General features: G+C 40.2%; 1 protein-coding gene across 4 annotated transcripts in view; it reads left to right on the top strand.

The window, feature by feature from the left end:
- HPSE (heparanase) overlaps window positions 1-12575 on the top strand; it is a 41523-nt gene extending 28948 nt beyond the window's left edge. For 3 of the 4 annotated variants that reach the window (XM_003265840.3, XM_003265839.3, XM_012499335.2), the window contains 3 exons: window positions 3124-3242; window positions 4291-4437; window positions 9525-12575. In XM_003265840.3, coding sequence (XP_003265888.2) covers window positions 3124-3242; window positions 4291-4437; window positions 9525-9684 — 426 coding nt within the window. In that variant the 3' untranslated portion in view covers window positions 9685-12575. The remainder of the gene's footprint in view (window positions 1-3123; window positions 3243-4290; window positions 4438-9524) is intronic. The other variant, XM_003265838.3, reaches the window with a different exon arrangement.
- Window positions 12576-19579: the final 7004 nt, after the last annotated feature.

Genomic DNA, 19579 nt, shown 5'->3' with positions numbered 1-19579 from the left:
CAAGCTTGTGGAACATATTACTCATCTTTTTTTAGAAAATTCTTAGAAAAATGACCTTGCAAAAATGGAGTTTATCTTTCCCCAAGTATATTCTGTCATGTATAGAGTTAAACTAAGCATTGTAATTTCACTAGACAAACATTCAAAATCTACTACTGACCTTTTTATCTCATCCAAATTTTCCCAGGGCCCAGACATAAACCTTTGCCTTACAAACTCTTTGTATATGCACTAAATATGCTTCTCCTTCAAGGTTCTCAGTCAGCTAGAAAAACGTGCAAGAGTAAATGGTACCCTTGACACTTGTAGATCCAAGAGAATTAGACTTAAACTCACTCTACATGTCTGTGACTTCATTTTATTTGCATGACAGTCCTGTGGGGTGGCAAGGCAGGTATCTTGGATGCATTTTTTAGATAAGGAAGTTCAAATTGAGAAGAGGTTGCATGATTTACAGGAAGCCACACTATAGTCCTACGTTACTCTTAAAAATCCCATTCAAATCCTGCCCCTGAGGCCCGCGTACTTTCTACCCTACCAGTCATTGACCCATGCTTATGTCTCCTTTGAAAACATTGATTCCACTCTTGTCTCCAGTGAAAAAGTGGAATTTACGCAGAGAAACAAAAGCCATTTGTCTTGTTAAGTCTACTTTCCCTCTACTTTCAAGAAGGAAAAGTTGGGGTATGTGTTGAATGGTGATTTATTTATTTATTTATTTATTTATTTATTTATTTATTATTTTAAAAATTGAGACAAGGTCTCACTGTATTGTGCAGGCTGGTCTCGAACTCCTGGGCTCAAGTGATCATCCCACCTCAGCCTCCCAGTGTGGGGATTACAGGCATGAACCATTGTGCCCGCCACCGATCCGTGGTTTTTTAAGAAAAACTTTTACTATAGAAAATTTTAATCATATACAAAATACAGAGGAAAGTATATGAACCCACTTTAGGAGACTAGAATATGCCACCCCAAAATATGCCACTTTGGCATAAGGATTATTTCGAGATAAAAGCAACTGGGAAGAAACACATAGAAGAAAAGTTCTCTGTCCTCCTCCATTTGCCTAAAAGCAGGACATGAATCTTAAAAGTCCCCCTCCTTCCCTTTCTACCAGGAAAAACAAGAGTTAATCACTGAAAATAACTTCAGACCCTTATCAGTGTAGAGATGGCACTAGAAGAAGCTATATTACATACTCATTTATTTTCCTTCCCACAACTTGCCACCCCAGAGACTAAAAATCCTTTTCCTTTGTCATGTCTCTTGTCCAAAAATTTGCTCTATAAGCTGGAGTTCTAAGCCACCTCTTTGAGAATTACTTGTTCCCTGGGTATTTTCTGTTAATATACATGTATTAATATACATGTTAATAAACTTATGTTTGTTTTTCTCCTGTTTTCTGTCTTATTACAGAGGTCCATCCCAACTAAGAACAAAAGAGTAGGATACTTTGATCTTGTTTAATCCATAATCCTTCCCGCTTTTCACCTCCTACCTATTAGATTACTTTGAAGCAAGTTTCAGATATATTACTTTATCTATAAATATTTCAGTATGTGCTAGGTGTGGTGGCTCACACCTGTAATCCCAACACTTTGAGAAGCTGAGGCAGGAGGATCACTTGAGCCCAGGAGTTCAAGACCAGCTACAGCAACAAAAAATCAAAAACTTATGGTGGCACATGCCTGTGGTCCCAGCTACATGAGAGGCTGAGGCAGGAGGATCGCTTGAGCCTAAGAGGTTGAGGCTGCAGTAAGCTACGTTCACACTGCTGCACTCCAGCCTGGGCGACAGAGAGAGACCATGTCTCAAAAAATATACATATTTTAGTATGTATCCTTTTTGTAAAAACACAATACTTTTATCATACTTTAAATAATAACAATAATTCCTTCGTATCACCAAATACTTTGTCAATGTCTCACATTTTCCTTATTGTCTAAAATATTATTGATAGTTATTCAAATCAGAATCCAAACAAAGTCCATAGATTGCATTTGGTTGATAAGTCTCTTAAGTTTGTTCATCTTTAAGTTCTTCCTCCTTCTCTTTCATCTCTTGTAATTATTAACGTGAAAAAACAGGTAATTTGTTCTATAGTATTTCCTACATTATAGAGCTTGCTAAATTTATTCCTATGATATCATTTAGCATGTTCCTCTGTCCCCTGTGTTTCCTGTAAACTGGTAGTTATACCTAGAAGTTTGAGTTTATTCAGGATTTTTATTGTATTTTTTTTTTGCAAGAATTCTTTATTATCTGCTTCTGGAAGCACATAATGTCTGGTTGTGTCTGGTTTTGATCTTGATAGCTAGTGGTGACCATTGCCTAATACATTACTTTATTGGGGTGGGGGGAATAAGGTTTTAAATGAAATTTTTTAAAATGTTTTTTTAACTGTTATTTTGAGACAGTGTCTCATTTCGTTTCCAGGCTGGAGTGCAGAGGCGCAATCATGGCTCACTGCAGCCTTGACCTCCTGGGCTCAGGTGATCTTCTCACCTCAGCCTCCTTGGTACCTGGAACTACAGGTGCACACCACCACACCTGGCTAATTTTTTGTATTTTGTGTGCAGAAGGAGTTTCATCATGTTTCCCAGACTGGTCTTGAACTCCTGGGTTCAAGTGATCTACCCACTTCAGCCTGCCAAAATCTTGGGATTACACTTTGGCCACCGTGCCTGGCCTAAATGAAATTATTTGTCTCTAAACAGACAGAAGTTTTGCTTTAAAAATTTGTCTTTGTGAGTGTGTACATGTGTTTGTGTATGTGTGTGTGTCTAAAAGTTTGGCTTTGAGCTTTGCTTTGAATTCTTGGATGAACGATAACCAAGAATACTTAAACTCTGATCATTCTTGACAGATATCCCCTAGAGGCTATGGCCTTTTGAATTGCGTCCTCCAGTGATAAAAAGCAGCAAGCAAGATACTGCTCTCAGATTCATGGTGGTCACATGTGAGGGAAAAAAAAGAAAAAAAGATGAATACTATTTAAATGCCCCCGGGATAACAGTGATACTCTTTGTAGGATAACTATTTGCTTGCCACTGGTTTCGTTAAATAAGGACAAAAGTAAAGATCTATTTTTGTCTCTTTCTCACCAACCACCACAACTAGGATTATTGGCTATCTCTTCTGTTCAAGAAGTTGGTGGGCACCAGGGTGTTAATGGCAAGTGTGAAAGGTTCAAAGAGAAGGAAACTTCGAGTATACCTTCATTGCACAAACACTGACAAGTAAGTATAAAACACACCCTTTACCAATCATCAAGTTTTAGTGGGTAAGCCCATAACTTTACTCAAACACCCTGTTGCATGTATCTATATATTGCATAAGTATAGACAGTTGCAGTTTAGTAAAGTTTTATACAATGATTTTATTTTATTTCATTTTATTTTTAAAAGAAAAATGATACTTTTGTTGTTGTTGTTTTTTGAGACAGGGCCTCGTTCTGTCACCCAGGCTGGAGTGCAGTGGTGCAATCTCAGTCACTGCAACCTCCGCCTCCTGAATTCAAGTGATTCTTGAAAAGGAGAACAATAATAACAACAATATTATTTTCAAAAGTTGCTACTGCAGTTTCTGGAGTTGAGAAGACATCGAGATTTTTGTAGCCTCATACTCTTGCTTTAGGTAGCAAAAAATGTTCCTAAATCTCAGGAATATTCTCTAGATAGGTTTCAATCTATCATTCCTGATAAGATGATGTTGAAATACCAATTCTAGCCCAAAAAGACCACCTACCATTTCCGATTGTTGGTGACTGGGAACTCTGGATAGTGAGGACCCCAGTGGGAAGTAGCGAGGGGAATGGTTTGAATGGATAAATTCATACAAAATGTCAGTAGATTTAATTTTCTTATATGTTTCAGTCTTTTCATAAGGCTAGGAAAAGCCCCTGTTTTTATGGTTTATAATTTGAATTCACATGAACCCACAAAATTTGCCTTTTACCTTCCTATGTCTGAAAATGGATAGTCTGGCTGGCCTCTTAACAAGCCAGCTGGCAGAGCTGTGAGGATCTCAGTGTGCTCTAGCCCAGACATTGGTAGCGTGAACGGCAATATTTTTAACTGTGTTTTCAAAATAGGAGCATACTAGTGGTCTAAAACGATCATAAAAGAAGGATACTAAGAGGGCCCACTGTCGTTATGGATCCTAATACTTAGGATGCATTATGGATTGTCATTATGGATACTAATACTTAGGATCACATTTGTAATTGAGTTTTTAATTGCTTAAATTAGATAAATATTTTTATTGAGTTAACCTCTTTGCTTTTAGTCCAAGGTATAAAGAAGGAGATTTAACTCTGTATGCCATAAACCTCCATAATGTCACCAAGTACTTGCGGTTACCCTATCCTTTTTTTAACAAGCAAGTGGATAAATACCTTCTAAGACCTTTGGGACCTCATGGATTACTTTCCAAGTAAGTAATTTTCCTTGTTCATTCCAAACTTTCAATAAATTTACTGGTGTTTATCAGAATAGAGAGTTTGGACAAGGAGCAAAAGACAAAGTCAACTGTTTCAAGTTCTAATAATTCTTAATATTCAGGAAATTTATATATGAATACTTACTAATATGAGTATAACTCACCCTAAGAGTCTAAAGCAAAAGGATGTGAACACAAACTAGCAGTTATCTTAGTGAATAAGTTTGCATTTCAAAATAACTTGACATATCAAGATCCACTCAACGCATTTAAATTATTTACTCTAAAAAGACATAATTCTTGGTAACACATTCACTAAAGCAAAATATACCTTTGTATAATTGCTATCAAAGATATGTGGGTTGGTATAAAATATCATACCATGTGAGATCAGTGTGATTCTTTTACAGCATTAATTTTTATTGGTTAGAGTAAGAAAAAGAATAGCTAGAGTATACTTCTTAAGTAGATTCTCATACACTTTGGTTTCAAAAACCAATTATTGACTACATCTTATAAAAGCCTGTATTCAATGGAGTGCCAAAAAATGACTATGAGTCTTGGAGAGTTAGGCATATAAATATTTTAAGGTTTCTGTTCAATGTATGTTGGAAGGAGTTCCTTTCTCATGACTATTCTCATATTGGAGCATAAAAAGAGTTTACAGGCTTGGCGCAGTGGCTCACGCCTGTAATCCCAACACTTTGGGAAGCTGAAGCAGGCAGATCACTTCAGCCCAGGAGTTTGAGACCAGCCTGGGCAATATGGCGAAACTCTGTCTACAAAAAAATACCAAAATTAGCCAGGCGTGGTGGCGTGTACCTGTAGTCCCAGCTACTTGGGAAGCTGAGGTAGGAGGATTGCTTGAGCCCAGGGGGGTCATGGCTGCAGTGAGCTGTGATGGTGCCTCTGTCACCCAGCCTGGGTGACAGAGTGAGACCCTGTCTCAAAAAAATAAATAAATAAAAATTAAGAGTTTACAAAATTCTCACCATCTCCTCCCATCTTTGCAAATGCCACATAAGTGGTGTATTCCAGGACTATTAGCCTCGGAACCTGAGGCAGTACAGTAAGCACGCTTTCTCCAAAGTCCTATCCCCCACAGGCAAACATTATTAACACTGGGTACTGTTCTTTTATTTTTTCCCCTCTATGCTTTATTTTACTATAACTATAATCATATAACATGTAATAGGAAAAAGGCAGGGTCAGGGGAGAGATCCAGAAGTCTTCCCAAGAGCCTTTCCAACACAGCCTCTGTAGACATTTTTTTCTTTCTTTTTTTTTTTTGAGACAGTCTCACTCTGTTGCCTAGGCTAGAGTGCAGTTGCGTGATCTAGGCTTACCGCAACCTCCACCTTCCGGGTTCAAGTGATCCTCCCACCTCAGCCTCCCTAGTAGCTGGGATTACAGGCATGCATCACCACACCTGGCTAATTTTTGTATTTTTAGTAGAGATGAGGTTTCACCATGTGGGCCAAGCTGGTCTTGAACTCCTGACCTCAAGTGATCCACCTGCCTTAGCCTCCCTTAGTGCTGGGATTACATGCGTGAGCCACCATGCCCTGCCCCTATTACATTCTGATCACACATTTTATGTTTTATAATTGGAAAACTGGTGAAATTATAGATAATGTTTTATTCCCCTAAATTCTCTTTGATGAGTATATATTACTTACACTATTCTGTCTTTAAAATTTTGCAAAAAAGTATCCTAGATAAGTTTATGAGTGCACAGTCTGTACGCTTGCTCATATTAATGACCTCAGAGAGTTAAACAACAGTCACCTTTAAAAATTATTACTATCATTATTATTATTTTTGAGGCGGGGGTCTCATTCTGTCTCCCAGGCTGGAGAGTAGTGGTGCAGTCACAGCTCACTGCAGCCACTGCTGCCTGGGCTCAAGTGATCCTTCCTCCTCAGCCTTCTGAGTAGCTGAGACCACAGACTTATGCTATCACACCTGGCTAATTTTTTAATTTTTTGTAGAGACGAGGTCTCATTATGTTGCCCAGGCTGGTCTCAAACTCCTAAGCTCAAGTGATCTTCCTCGGCCTCCCAAAGTGCTGGGATTACAGGCATGAAAAACTGCACCCAGCCCTAAAAATTATTAGGTTCCTGTATGGTTTTTAAAAAAAATAGAGACAAGGTCTCACTGTATTGCCCAAGCTGGTCTCGAACTCCTGGACTCATGCAATCCTGCTGCCTTAGCCTCCCAAAGTGCTGGGATTACAGGTATGACCCACCTCATCTGGGCTGAATGAACATATTTTTAACATAAAGACAGTATTTTATATTTATCTCATACTTTTTGCCCAGCATCCCCATTTCCGCTGAATATGTTGCTTGCTAATTCCTTCCAGCTTCATTTCATCTGAAATTTGACAAACATCTTCTAACTCTTTGTCATGTTATTGACTTCAGAATATAAAATAAGACACTACACCCAAATTAAACCCCACCCTCACTGCCCAGCCTGATGTGAAAATAATAGCATACATTAAGCTTACACTTGATATATGTGTAGCATCTTTTAGATAAATGTACAGCTGATTAAGCAATATAGCCTGATGGTATAATATCTTGCCCATGTACCTCATCTTATCCCCAGCAGGATTAATTCACAGTGATCAGATTTACCTTTAAATTTTGTAGCAAAATATCCTCTCCAAAAGCATATCTAAAACTTTTGTGTGTACTCTTGCAAGTTTCTTAATTTCATGCAGAACAGGCTCTTACCACTGTTGGTTGGAGATATTTTCAAGACCTATTTTTGTCTGTGGTTTCCTGATGATGGTCATGGCATTTCCCCCTTCACCCCATCTAAAAATTGAGGTGATACAGGCTTTTAACCAAAACCAACTCATATAGACTGAGTACAACTCCTATAGCAATGGGCGTGCTATTGATATGTCTTAAGTTATAGAACCCAGGGCTGAGCATCTCATTAGGTCAAAATGGAAACCAGTTTTTCTGCTCACTGATGCTTAATGAGGACAGGGTGTGAGAGAATTTTTTAAAGAAAAAAATATATATAATAATGCTACATGGAAAAATATCTAACATTAGAGAATTAAGTAAATAAACTAATATACTCACACCATGGAATCCTGTGTAGACATTAAAATTATGTAGTGGATGAATGTTTAATGGTTTAATGAATGTTTAATGAGAAAAAGTTGGATGCGCTGGGGTAGGGGGAAGAGTCAAGTTTTAAGAAGATACAATATACCCATACTTAAGTTAAAAAAAAAATGTACACACTCATGTGTTGCTTAATGATGGGGATACATTCTGAGAAATGTGTCGATAGGTGATTTCATCCTTGTGTGAACATCATAGAGTGAACTTACACAAACCTAGACGGTCTGGCCTACTATACATCTAGGCTATATGACTAGCCTATTGCTCCTAGGCTACAAACCTGTAAAGCATGTTACTGTAGTGAATATACAAATACTTAACACAATGGCAAGTTACCATTGTGTTAAGTAGTTGTGTATCTAAACATATCTAAACATAGAAAACTAATGTGTTGTGCTACAATGTTACAATGACTATGATATTGCTAGGCAATAGGAATTATAATTTTATCATTTTATGGAACCACACTCATATATGCGGTCCGTGGTGGACCAAAACATCCTTATGTGGCATATGACTGTATACATGTACATAAAAAATAGATGAAAGAATGAATATACATCAAAATATTTAAAATGGTTATAATGACTTGGGTTACTTTTCCTATATTTATCTGAGTAATAATAATGATAGATAGTACTTTTATAGTGTTTATTATATAAAAGACACTGTTATAAGTGTTCTACATACATGTATTACATAAATGATATAAATATAACTCTGACAGTAACTAATCTTATACGTTCTTTTTTCTTTTTTTTTTTTTTCGACAGAATCTTGCTCTACCGCCGAGGCTGGAGTGCAGTGGTGCAATTTCAGCTCACTGCAACCTCCGCCTCCCAGCTTCAAACGATTCTCATGTCTCAGCCTCCTGAGTAGCTGGGACTACAGGCACACACCACCATGCCCTGCTAATTTTTGTATTTTTGGGTAGAGATGGAGTTTTGCCATGTTGGCCAGGCTGATCTTGAACTCCTGGCCTCAAGTAATCTGCCTGCCTCAGCCTCCCAAAGTGCTGGGATTACAGGTGTGAACCACTGTGCTCGGCCTAATTTACAAGTTTTCAATATTTGAAGAGTGCTAACTTTGTTCACAATATAAAACATATTTGAGAAAAAGAGATATAAGCATATTATTTAGAATTATGAAAATATCAATAGACCTACAGCTGACTAAAGCTTTTCTTCATAAGCTCTTGCCTATATTGATTTGCTCCTGTGAATATGCATTAACTTAAATAATAAGTATGTATAAGAAATAACACTTTTCCTTAATTTTTAAAAACGTTCAACAGTTTTTAATTTGAATTCCAATAGTTAAATACATAGAAAATATAAAATTTTCTGTAGTTTTAGCCAATTGTTTTTGTTTCACCACAGCATTCTACCAAAATTTCTTAATAACAGTAAGAAAATGAATGCATACCTCCTGCAGGGAGACGGGAGTTAGACAGTTTATGGGCATAGTTACAAGTGAGAAATTTCATTGGCTACCATTTATGCTAAATTCATAAAAACTGCATTCAATTCTATATATCTATTTGCTTTATATAAAAAAGGTTTCAGTTATTGGCCATTAAATAAAATAGCCACCATTCCAGGAGTTGTGTCATGTTTATCCTTTTTATCCCGCCATCATATTGCCTAGTATAGATTGTGTGTGTTCCATTTTCTGTAATGGGCCAGACAGTAAATATTTCTGGCTTTGGGGTCCATATGGTCTCTATCATAACTACTCAACTCTGCCACTGTAGCTTAAAGATCATCTAGGTCAAATGCCTAACTGATAAAGTGTTGAAATACAAGTTATATAATATAGGCTGCCACACACACACAAAAAAGTTTATTTGGCCTAAAAAAGATTTCATGACTTTTGTAGCAGCATGGGTGGGGCATGCACCACTTGGTTAACTCTGTGTATCTTTCTCCTTTGCAGATCTGTCCAACTCAATGGTCAAACTCTAAAGATGGTGGATGATCAAACCTTGCCACCTTTAATGGAAAAACCTCTCCGGCCAGGAAGTTCACTGGGCTTGCCAGCTTTCTCATATAGTTTTTTTGTGATAAGAAATGCCAAAGCTGCTGCTTGCATCTGAAAATAAAATATACTAGTCCTGACACTGAATTTTTCAAGTATACTAAGAGTAAAGCAACTCAAGTTATAGGAAAGGAAGCAGATACCTTACAAAGCAACTAGTGGGTGCTTGAGAGACACTGGTACACTCTCAGTGCTAGATTTAGCACAGTATTTTGATCTCGCTGGGTAGAGCACTGCTAATAATAATAGCTAATAATACCTTGTTCCAAATACTGCTTAGCATTTTGCATGTTTTACTTTTATCTGAAGTTTTGTTTTGTTTTATTATTTATTTATTTATTTATTTATTTATTTTGAGACAGAGTCTCTCTCTGTCACCCAGGCTGGAGCGCCGTGGTGCGATCTTGGCTCACTGCAACTTCAAGCAATTCTCCTGCCTCAGCGTCCTGAGTAGCTGGGATTAGAGGCATGTGCCACCACGCCCAGCTACTTTCTATATTTTTTGTAGAGATGGAGTTTCACCATATTGGCCAAGCTGGACTCAAACTCCTGTCCTTGAACTCCTGTCCTCAAGTGATCCACCCACCTCAGCCTCTCAAAGTGCTGGGATTACAGGCATGAGCCACCACACCCAGTAGTGTTTTATTTTTGAGACAGGGTCTCACTCTGTTGCCCAGGCTGGAGTATAGTGGTGCAATCATAGTTCACTGCAGGTTTTTAACTCCTGGGCTCAAGTCATCCTCCCGCTTAGCCTCCTAAGTAGCTAGGACCACAGACACATGCCATCACACCTGGCTATTTTTAAAAAATTTTTTGTAGAGATGGGGTCTCACTGTGTTACCCAAACTGGTCCTGAACTCCTGGACTCAATTGATCCTCCCACCTTGGCCTTCCAGGTGCTGGGATTTCTCTGGGACTACAGCATGGTACAGCAGGAGATCATTTGATGTTATCTCTGTGCAGTGTTGCTAGTCAGCAAAAGACTTTAAAACCTGTGGGGACAGCGATTAGCCACCGCACCCAGTCTTTATTTAAAGTTATTAAAAATGGCTGGGCACAGTGGCTCACACCTGTAATCCTAGCACTTTGGGAGGCTGAGGCGGATGGATTACCTGATGTCAGCAATTTGAGACCAGCCTGGCCAACATGGTGAAACCCCATCCCTACTAAAAAATACAAAAATTAGCCAGGTGTGGTGGTGCACACCTGTAGTCCCAGCTACTTGGGAGGCTGGGGCAGGAGAATTACTTGAACCCAGGAGGCAGAGGTTGCAGTGAGCCGAGATTGTGCCACTGCACTCCAGCCTGGGTGACAGAGCAAGATTCCATCTCAAAAAAACAAAAGTTATTAAAAAATGTATGTGAATGCTCCTAATATGGCCAGGAAGCAAGGAAGCAAAGGGTATATTATGATTTTTAAGAAGGTGCTTAGCTGTATATTTATCTTTCAAAATGTATTAGAAGATTTTAGAATTCTTTCTTTCACGTGCCATCTCTACAGGCTCCCATCAGAAAAAGTGTACTGCCATTACCGTGAAACTGGTTGTAAAAGAGAAACTATCTATTTGCACCTTAAAAGAGAGCTAGATTTTGCTGCTTTTCTTCTTTCGGTTTTCTTTGTCAGCAATAATATGTGAGAGGACAGATTGTTAGATATGATAGTATAAAAAATGATTAATGACAATTCAGAGGTGAAGAGATTCTGTAAACTTAAAATTACTATAAATGAAATTGATTTATCAAGAGGATAAATTTTAGAAAACACTCAATACCTTATAACCATCTGTTAAGGTTTACTTTTTCTCTACCTTTCATCCTTGTTTCAGTTGGGAAGCTTTTGGCTGCAAGTAACAGAAACTCTTGATTCAAATGGCTTAAACCATAAGGAAATATATATTCCCACGTAACTAGACGTTCAAACAGGCCAGGCTCCAGCACTTCAGTATGTCACCAGGGATCTGGGTTCTTCCCAGCTCCCTGCTCTGCCATCTTTAGTGTTGGCTTCATTCTCAGACTCTGGTAGCATGATGGCTGTAGCTGTTTCTTGGGCCCCTTCAAACCACATAGCAACCAGAGGAAGAAAATGAGCCATTTTTTTGAGTCTCCTTCATAGACTTGAATAACTCTTTTTCAGAGCTTCTCACAGCAAACCTCTCCTCATGTCTCCTCATGTCTTATTGTTCAGAAGTGGGTAATGTGGCCATTTCACCAGTCACTGCCAACAACAACGAGGTTCCTATAATTGTCTCTGAGTAACCCTTTGGAATGGAGAGAGGGAACACTGCAGTTCTGTGCTTTTTACCAGTGACAAAATGTAATTATTTTCCCCTCTTAAGGATTAATATTCTTTAAATTTATGCCTGTTATGAATAAAGTGTCTTTAAAAATTTTTATTTTAATAGCTTTAGGGGTACACACTTTTTGCTTGCAGGGGTGAATTGTGTAGTGGTGAAGACTTGGCTTTTAGTGTACTTGTCACCTGAGTGATGTACATTGTACCCAATAGGTAATTTTTCCATCCATTACCCACCTTCCACCCTCCTCCCTTCTGAGTCTCCAACGTCCATTATACCACTGTGTATGTTCTTGTGTACCTATAGCTGAGCTTCCACTTTTAATTGAGAACAGGCAGTATTTGGTTTTCCATTCCTGAGTTACTTCCCTTAGGATAACAGCCCCTAGTTCCATCCAAGTTGCTGCAAAATACATTATTTTATTCTTCTTTATGGCTGAGTAATAATCCATGGTATATATATACCACATTTTCTTTATCCACTCATCAGTTGATGGACACTTAGGTTAATTCCATTCAATTTCATTCAATTTAAGTACATTTGTAAGGAGCTAAAGCTGAAAATTAAATTTTAGATCTTTCAATACTCTTAAATTTTATATGTAAGTGGTTTTTATATTTTCACATTTGAAATAAAGTTAATTTTTATAACCTTGATATTGTATGACTATTCTTTTAGTAACGCTAAAGCCTACAGACTCCTACATTTGGAAGCCTTGTTTTCCTTCATTGCTTTGTTTATACCTGGAAACAGGATATAGAACCACTAGTGTGTTGTTTCACCCCTTGTTATACTATCAGGTATCAGAAGTGGGGGTTTTCCAATGCACAGTCTGAGACAAGGACTTGGGGTCAGGTGGGTTATTTGGGAATAAGGAATGAGAGATCAGGGAGTGTGAGAGGGAAGAGAAGAAAAAAACAATATTAATTTTTGCTGTTGAGTTTGCTGCTGTGGGCAATGAGCGTTCAGTTCCACCAGCACTACCGAGAATTGTAGGGGATGCCTCCCAAAATTTGTCCCTTATTATTCTCTTATTTCTCATCAGCTATCATTTTATAGTCACATTATTGTCAATTACAATTTCTCTAAAGAACACCAGTTTCATATAAAATTGTTTTAAGGCTGGAAGCAATTATAGTTAATGATTGTATTTGTTAAGCTTGAAAGTCACTTTAACGTCTCATTTGGGAGTCAAACGATAAACATTTTCTTTTCTTTTTTCTCTTTTTTTGAGAAAGGGTCTCTGTCACCCAGTCTGGAGTGCAGTGGTATGGCATGCTCATGGCTCACTGCAGCCTAGGCCTCCTGGGCGCAACCCACCTCAGCCTCCCTGGTAGCTGGGACTACAAGTGCATGCCACCATGCATTTTTGTATTTTTTGTAAAGATGATGTTTTGATATGTTGCTCAGGCTGGTCTTGAACTCCATGGCTCAAGCGATCTGCCTGCCTCAGCCTCCCATAGTATTGGGATTACAGGCATAAACCACCACACCTGACCAATAAATATTTTTTAAACCTAAAACACCTTCTCTAGGGCCAACCACAAAAATCAGATGAAACATAGTAGAGATGAAAAATATGAATGTAGAAGTGCTTCGAACATGTAAATCTACTAAAATGAAGGGTACATGTAAAGTGGAATGAATGTTCTGGTTGACGCACCATTTAAACAAATATTTGTGGGATGAATGAATTTATTCTCCATCCACTAGGTGCAACATTTCTGCATTAGGGTTCTCTAGAGAAGAGAAACAGTACCAATAGGATATATATAAAGATATAAAGAGATTTTTTTTTTTTTTTTGGAGACAGAGTCTTGCTCTGTCACCCAGGCTGGAGTGCAGTGGCGCGATCTCGGCTCACTGCAAGCTCTGCCTCCCGGGTTCACACCATTCTCCTGCCTCAGCCTCCCGAGTAGCTGGGACTACAGGCATCCGCCACCAAGCCCAGCGAATTTTTTGTATTTTTAGTAGAAACGGGGTTTCACCATGTTAGCCAGGATGGTCTCAATCTCCTGACCTCGTGATCCGCCCGCCTCGGCCTCCCAAAGTCCTGGGATTACAGGTGTGAGTCACTGCGCCCAGCTGATATATTTTAATTAGTTCAAGCAATTATGGAGGCTGCTGAATCCAAAATCTGCAGGGTAGGCTAGCTGGCAGGCTGGAGACCCAGGAAAGGGCCGATGTTGCAGTTGAAGTCCAAGTCCAAAGGCCATTTGCTGGGAGAATTCCTTCTTGCCTGAGGTAGGTCAGTCTTTTGTTCTATTCAGGCTTTCAACAGATTGGATGAAGCCCACCCACATTATGGAGGGCAATCTGCTTTACTCAAAATCCACCAATTTAAAATGCTAATTTCATCCTAAAACACCCTGTATTAGTCTGTTCTCATGCTGCTAATAAAGACGTACTGCAGACTGGGTAATTTATAAAGGAAAGAGCTTTAATTAACTCACAATTCCACATGGCTTGGGAGGCCTCACAATCATGGCAGAAGTTGAAGGAGGAGCAAAGGCACATCTTACATGGTGGCAGGCAAGAGAGCTTGTTCTGGGGAACTCCCATTTATAAAACCATCAGTCCTCATGAGACGTATTCACTATCATGAGAACACAAGAAAGACCCATCCCCATTATTCAATTACCTCCCACTGGGTCCCTCCCACAACACATGGGAATTATGGGAGCTACAGTTCAAGATGAGATTTGGGTGGGGACACAGCCAAACAGTATCATTCCACCCTTGGCCCCTCCCAAATCTCATGTCCTCACATTTCAAAATCTATCATACCTTCCCACAGTCCTCCAAAGTGTTAACTCATTTCAGCATTAACTCAAAAGTCCACAGTCCAAAGTCTCATCTGAGACAAGGTAAGTCCCTTCCCCCTATGAGCCTATAAAATCAAAAGCAAATTAGTTACTTCCTAGATACAATGGAGGTACAGGCATTGGATAAACACACTGGTTCCAAATGAAAGAAATTGGCCAAAACGAAGGGGCTACAGGCCCCATGCAAATCTGAAACCCAGCAGGGCAGCCAAATCTTAAAGCTCCAAAATGATCTCCTTTGACTCCATGTCTCACATCCAGGTCACACTGATGCAAAAGGTGGATTCCCATGGTCTTAGGCAGCCCCAGCCTATGTCTTTGCAGGGTGCAGCCCCTCTCCTGACTGGTTTCATGAGCTGGCATTAACTGACTGAAGCTTTTCCAGGTGTGCAGTACAAGCTGTCAGTGGATCTACCATTCTGGGGTCTGAAGGATGGTGGCTCTCTTCTCACAGCTCCACTACATGGTGCCCCAGTGGGGACTCTGTGTGGGGGTTCACACTGCACATTTCCCTTCTGCATTGCCCTAGCAGAAGTTCTCTTATGAGGGCTCTGCCCCTGTAGCAGACCTCTGCCTGGACATCCAGGCATTTCCATACATCCTCTGAAATCTAGGCAGAGGTCCCCAAACATCAGTTCTTGACTTCTGTGCACCCTGAGACACAACACCACGTGTAAGCCACCAAGGCTTGGGGCTTGCACCCTCTGATGCAATGGGCTGAGCTGTACGTTGGCCTCTTTTTGCCACAGCTGGGATGCAGGACACCAAGTCCCAAGACTGCACAAAGCAGCAAGGCCCTGGGCCAGGCCCACGAAACCATTTTTTCTTCCTAGGCCTCCTGGCTTGTGATGGGAGGGGCTGCTGTGAAGACCTCTGGCATGCCCTGAGACATTTTCCCCATTGTCTTGGTGATTCACATTTGGCTCCTCATTACGTATGCAAATTTCTGCAGCCCCCTTGAATTTCTCCTCAGAAAATGGGTTTTTTCTTTCTATCATATCATCAGGCTGAAAATTTTCTGAACTTTTATGTTGTGCTTCCCTTTTGAACACAAGTTCCAATTCCAAACCATATCTTTGTGAATACATAAAACTAAATGCTTTTAACAGTACCCAGTTAACTCTGGAATGCTCTGTTGCTTAGAAATTTCTTCTGCCAGATGCCCTACATCATCTCTTTCAAGTTCAAAGTTCCGCAAATCTCTAGGGCAGAGGCAAAATGCCACCAGTCTTTTTGCTAAAATATAGCAAGAGTCACCTTTGCTCCAGTTCCCAAGTTCCTCATCTCCATCTGAGACTACCTCAGCCTGGACTTTACTGTCCATATCACTATCAGCATTTTGGTCAAAGCCATTCAACAAATCTCTAGGAAGTTCCAAACTTTCCCACATCTTCCTGCCTTCTGAGCCCTCCAAACTGCCTGTTACCCAGTTCCAAAGTCGCTTTCACATTTTTGGGTATCTTTACATCGGCACCCCACTATACCACTACCAATTTACTGTATTAGTCTGTTCTGATGCTGCTAATAAAGACATACCTGAGACTGAGTAATTTATAAAGGAAAGATATTTAAGTGACTTACAGTTCCACATGGCTGGGGAGGCCTCATAATCATGAAGTTGAAGGAGGAGCAAAGGCACGTCTTACGTGGCAGCAGGCAAGAGAGCTTGTGTAGGGGGACTCCCCTTTATAAAACCATCAGATCTTGTGAGACTTGTTCACTATCTTAAGAACAGCATGGGAAAGCCCTGCCCCCATGATTCAATTACCTCCCACTGGGTCCCTCCCATGACAGGTGGGAATTTATGGAAGCTACAATTCAAGATGAGATTTGGGTGGGGACACAGCCAAACCATATCACACCTTCATAGAAACAACCAGAATAATGGTTTACTTGTCTAGTTTTTTTGAGACAGGGTCTTGCTCTGTCACCTAGGCTGGAATGCAGTGGTGTGCACTGCAACCTTGACCTCTCGGGCTCAAGTGATCCTCCTACCTCAGCCTCCTGAGCAGCTGGGACTAAAGGAGTGCACCACCATGCCCAGCTAATTTTTTTAAAGATTTTTGTAGAGATGAGGTCTCACTTTGTTGCACAGGCTGGTCTTGAACTCCTGGGCTCAAGCAATCTTGCCTCAGCTTCCCAAAATGTTGAGATGACAGGCATGAACTACCAACCTGAGCTTCATAAGCTTCTTAACTAATATCCCTACTTATCTCACTGCTTGCCTACAGTTTACTCTCAACCCAGTAGTGAGAGTAATTATTTAAAATATAAGTCAGTATGAGACAAGAACTATGAGAGAAAAATAAAATAAAATAGAAGTCAGGTCATGTCTCTGTTCTTCACAGTCCTCCAATGGCTCCCTCTTATTTCACTTAGAGAAAAGCCAAAGTCCTTACCATGGTATATAAGACCCCACACAAACTGGTCCCTAGTCCTCTCTGCTCTCATCCCTGATCTCTCTCCCTTTTGCTCACTCTACTCTATCCACACTGGCCTCCTTGTTTTATTAAGAAAACACTTCAAGCTTGCTCCCATCTTAGGGCCTTTGCACTAGCCATCCCTCTAAGAGTATCTAGTGATATTCTTCCCTCAGAGCTCTCATAGCTACTCCCTTACCTCTTTCAAGTCTTTGAGAAAGTGAGATCAGGGCTACCCTACCACCCCAATTACCATATTAAGTATACATACAGCCTGTCCCTACTTTTCCCCGTTACTCTTCTTTTCTCCATACCACTTACCACCTTCAAACATACTGCAAAATCTATTTGATTACCTTTCTCAGTCCTTGTGATGTGGGGAGGGGTTGTCTTGTTTCCAAAGCCTTGTCAGTCATTGTAATTCATTCTTCTGGCCACCATAAAAAAAGATGAAAGAGGTTTGTTGTTTGTTTTTTTGGGACAGGGTCTCTCTCTGTCACCCAGGCTGGAGTGCAGTGGCATGATCATGGCTCACTGAAGCCTCAACCTCAGGGGCTCAAGCAATCCTCCCACTTCAGCCTCCCAAGTAGCTGGGACCACAGGCATATGCCATTACTCCCGGCTAGTTTTTGAATTTTTAGTAGAGATGAGGTCTCACTATGTTGCCTAGACTGGTCCTGAGTTCCTGGGCTCAAGCAATTCTCTCACCCGGGCCTCTCAAAGTGTTGGGATCACAGGTGTGAGCCACAGTACCTGGCCAGAATAATTTTTGACCAAACGTTTTGGCACTATGGCCTAGCCAAATTGACATGTAAAATTAACCATTTCAGTTCCTGTGGGTAATAGGTTTAAAACAAAACGAGTTTCTGCCCAATCCAAAATAAGGAATCGGAGCCTTACAGGCCCTTTAAGGGAAAGCCTAGTCCCTGCCTTTTCTGAAGAGTTTGCAGCAGTTAAACGGCTTTCCCAAGGGCGTACTGTGCCTTGGCATTAGTCTAGAGGAGACTCCTGAAAGTTACTCTAAGTGACTGTTCTCTTGTCCTACAAATTAGCAGAGTGACATGTGGGTACCCGTTTCAGTTTCCTGTGCACTTTAATTGGACCAAATATCTTAGGATTGAATCACCTTTGGGCAGGGTCAGCATCAGCGGTACCTGTGCAGTCACCCAGGGCCTACGCTAAGAAGGACCTTGTACTTGGTTTAATGTCCTGCTGTTGCCATCTTGAAATTCTTAATATATTTTTTTAAACAAAGAGTTTGGACCTAAATTGGAAAGTCATGGATACAATACATGACTGATATTACACCCTTTTCAGGTTTAGGTCAGATCTAAATCATCTCCAATCTAATGACTAGGAGTGTTACTAAACTACCTGTTGGCCTTTATTCTTTGCAGGCAGGAGAAAGGCTAGGTACCCCCCACCTCATTACACCAAAGTGGCCAGATATCCAACTTGCTGTACTTGAGCCGTGCAAGAAGTCACAGAATCATTGTACATGTTTTACAGAAAGGAGCCTAAAGACTAAGTCAACTTCCTAGAATATTAAAATCCAGGTGAGTCACTTGCCTAGGGTTACTCAGTGAGAGGTTAAATGAGTTGATACATGTAAAGTGCCTGGCACACAGCGATATACAGAGTTGCTTATGAATACAAGTGCTGACCATCTGAGGCAGGAGGATCTCTTTAGCCCAGGTGTTCAAGACCAACCTGGGCAATATAGTGAGACCTCATCTCTACAAAAAATAAAAAAAATTAGCCAGCCACGGTGGCTCGTGTCTGTGGTCCCAGATATTTAGAATGCTGAGATGGGAGGATCGATTGAGCCCAAGAGATGGAGGCTGCAGTGAGCCGTGATCCCTCCACTGGTCTCCAGCCTGGATGACAGAGCAAGGCTCTGTGCTGACCAGACTTTTCAGCTTCAGGTTCTTATCATCACACGTGTTGGTTGTCTGCTGATTACAAAAACTCCTTTGAAGGGCTGTCAAATTTAAAATTTTCACTTGTGTAATGAACATCCCTTAACCCTGAATGCGATTTTAATTTACAGTCTTGTATGTGGCCACTTGGTGCCCTTTTTGTTTTAAAATGGCTAAATGTGTATGCAAATTCTTCTTTTGGATTCAGTAGGTTTTTCAAAGCTTTTTTTTTTTTCCTGGTACAACTGTTCCATATGAATAAACACTATTCATTTTATGGAGAAAGCTGATAATAGGGTTAAATTATAGGGGGCCATTGTTTTGAACTAAGTTCCTCTAGGTCCCAACAGATCAGACTGAGAATCAAGAGTCACCCATGCTAAAGTTCCAAGTCACCAAACTAAAACTAAGTTATATCCGACATTCTGAGAAGTCAGGAAAGAGAGACAACAGCCAATTTTCCAACCAGGCCGTTTCAAAATGCAATCGTCATGAC

This window comes from Nomascus leucogenys, chromosome 9 (genome assembly GCF_006542625.1).
Source record: "Nomascus leucogenys isolate Asia chromosome 9, Asia_NLE_v1, whole genome shotgun sequence".
Lineage (NCBI taxonomy): Eukaryota > Metazoa > Chordata > Mammalia > Primates > Hylobatidae > Nomascus > Nomascus leucogenys.
This window is presented reverse-complemented; position numbering and strand designations above follow the sequence as displayed.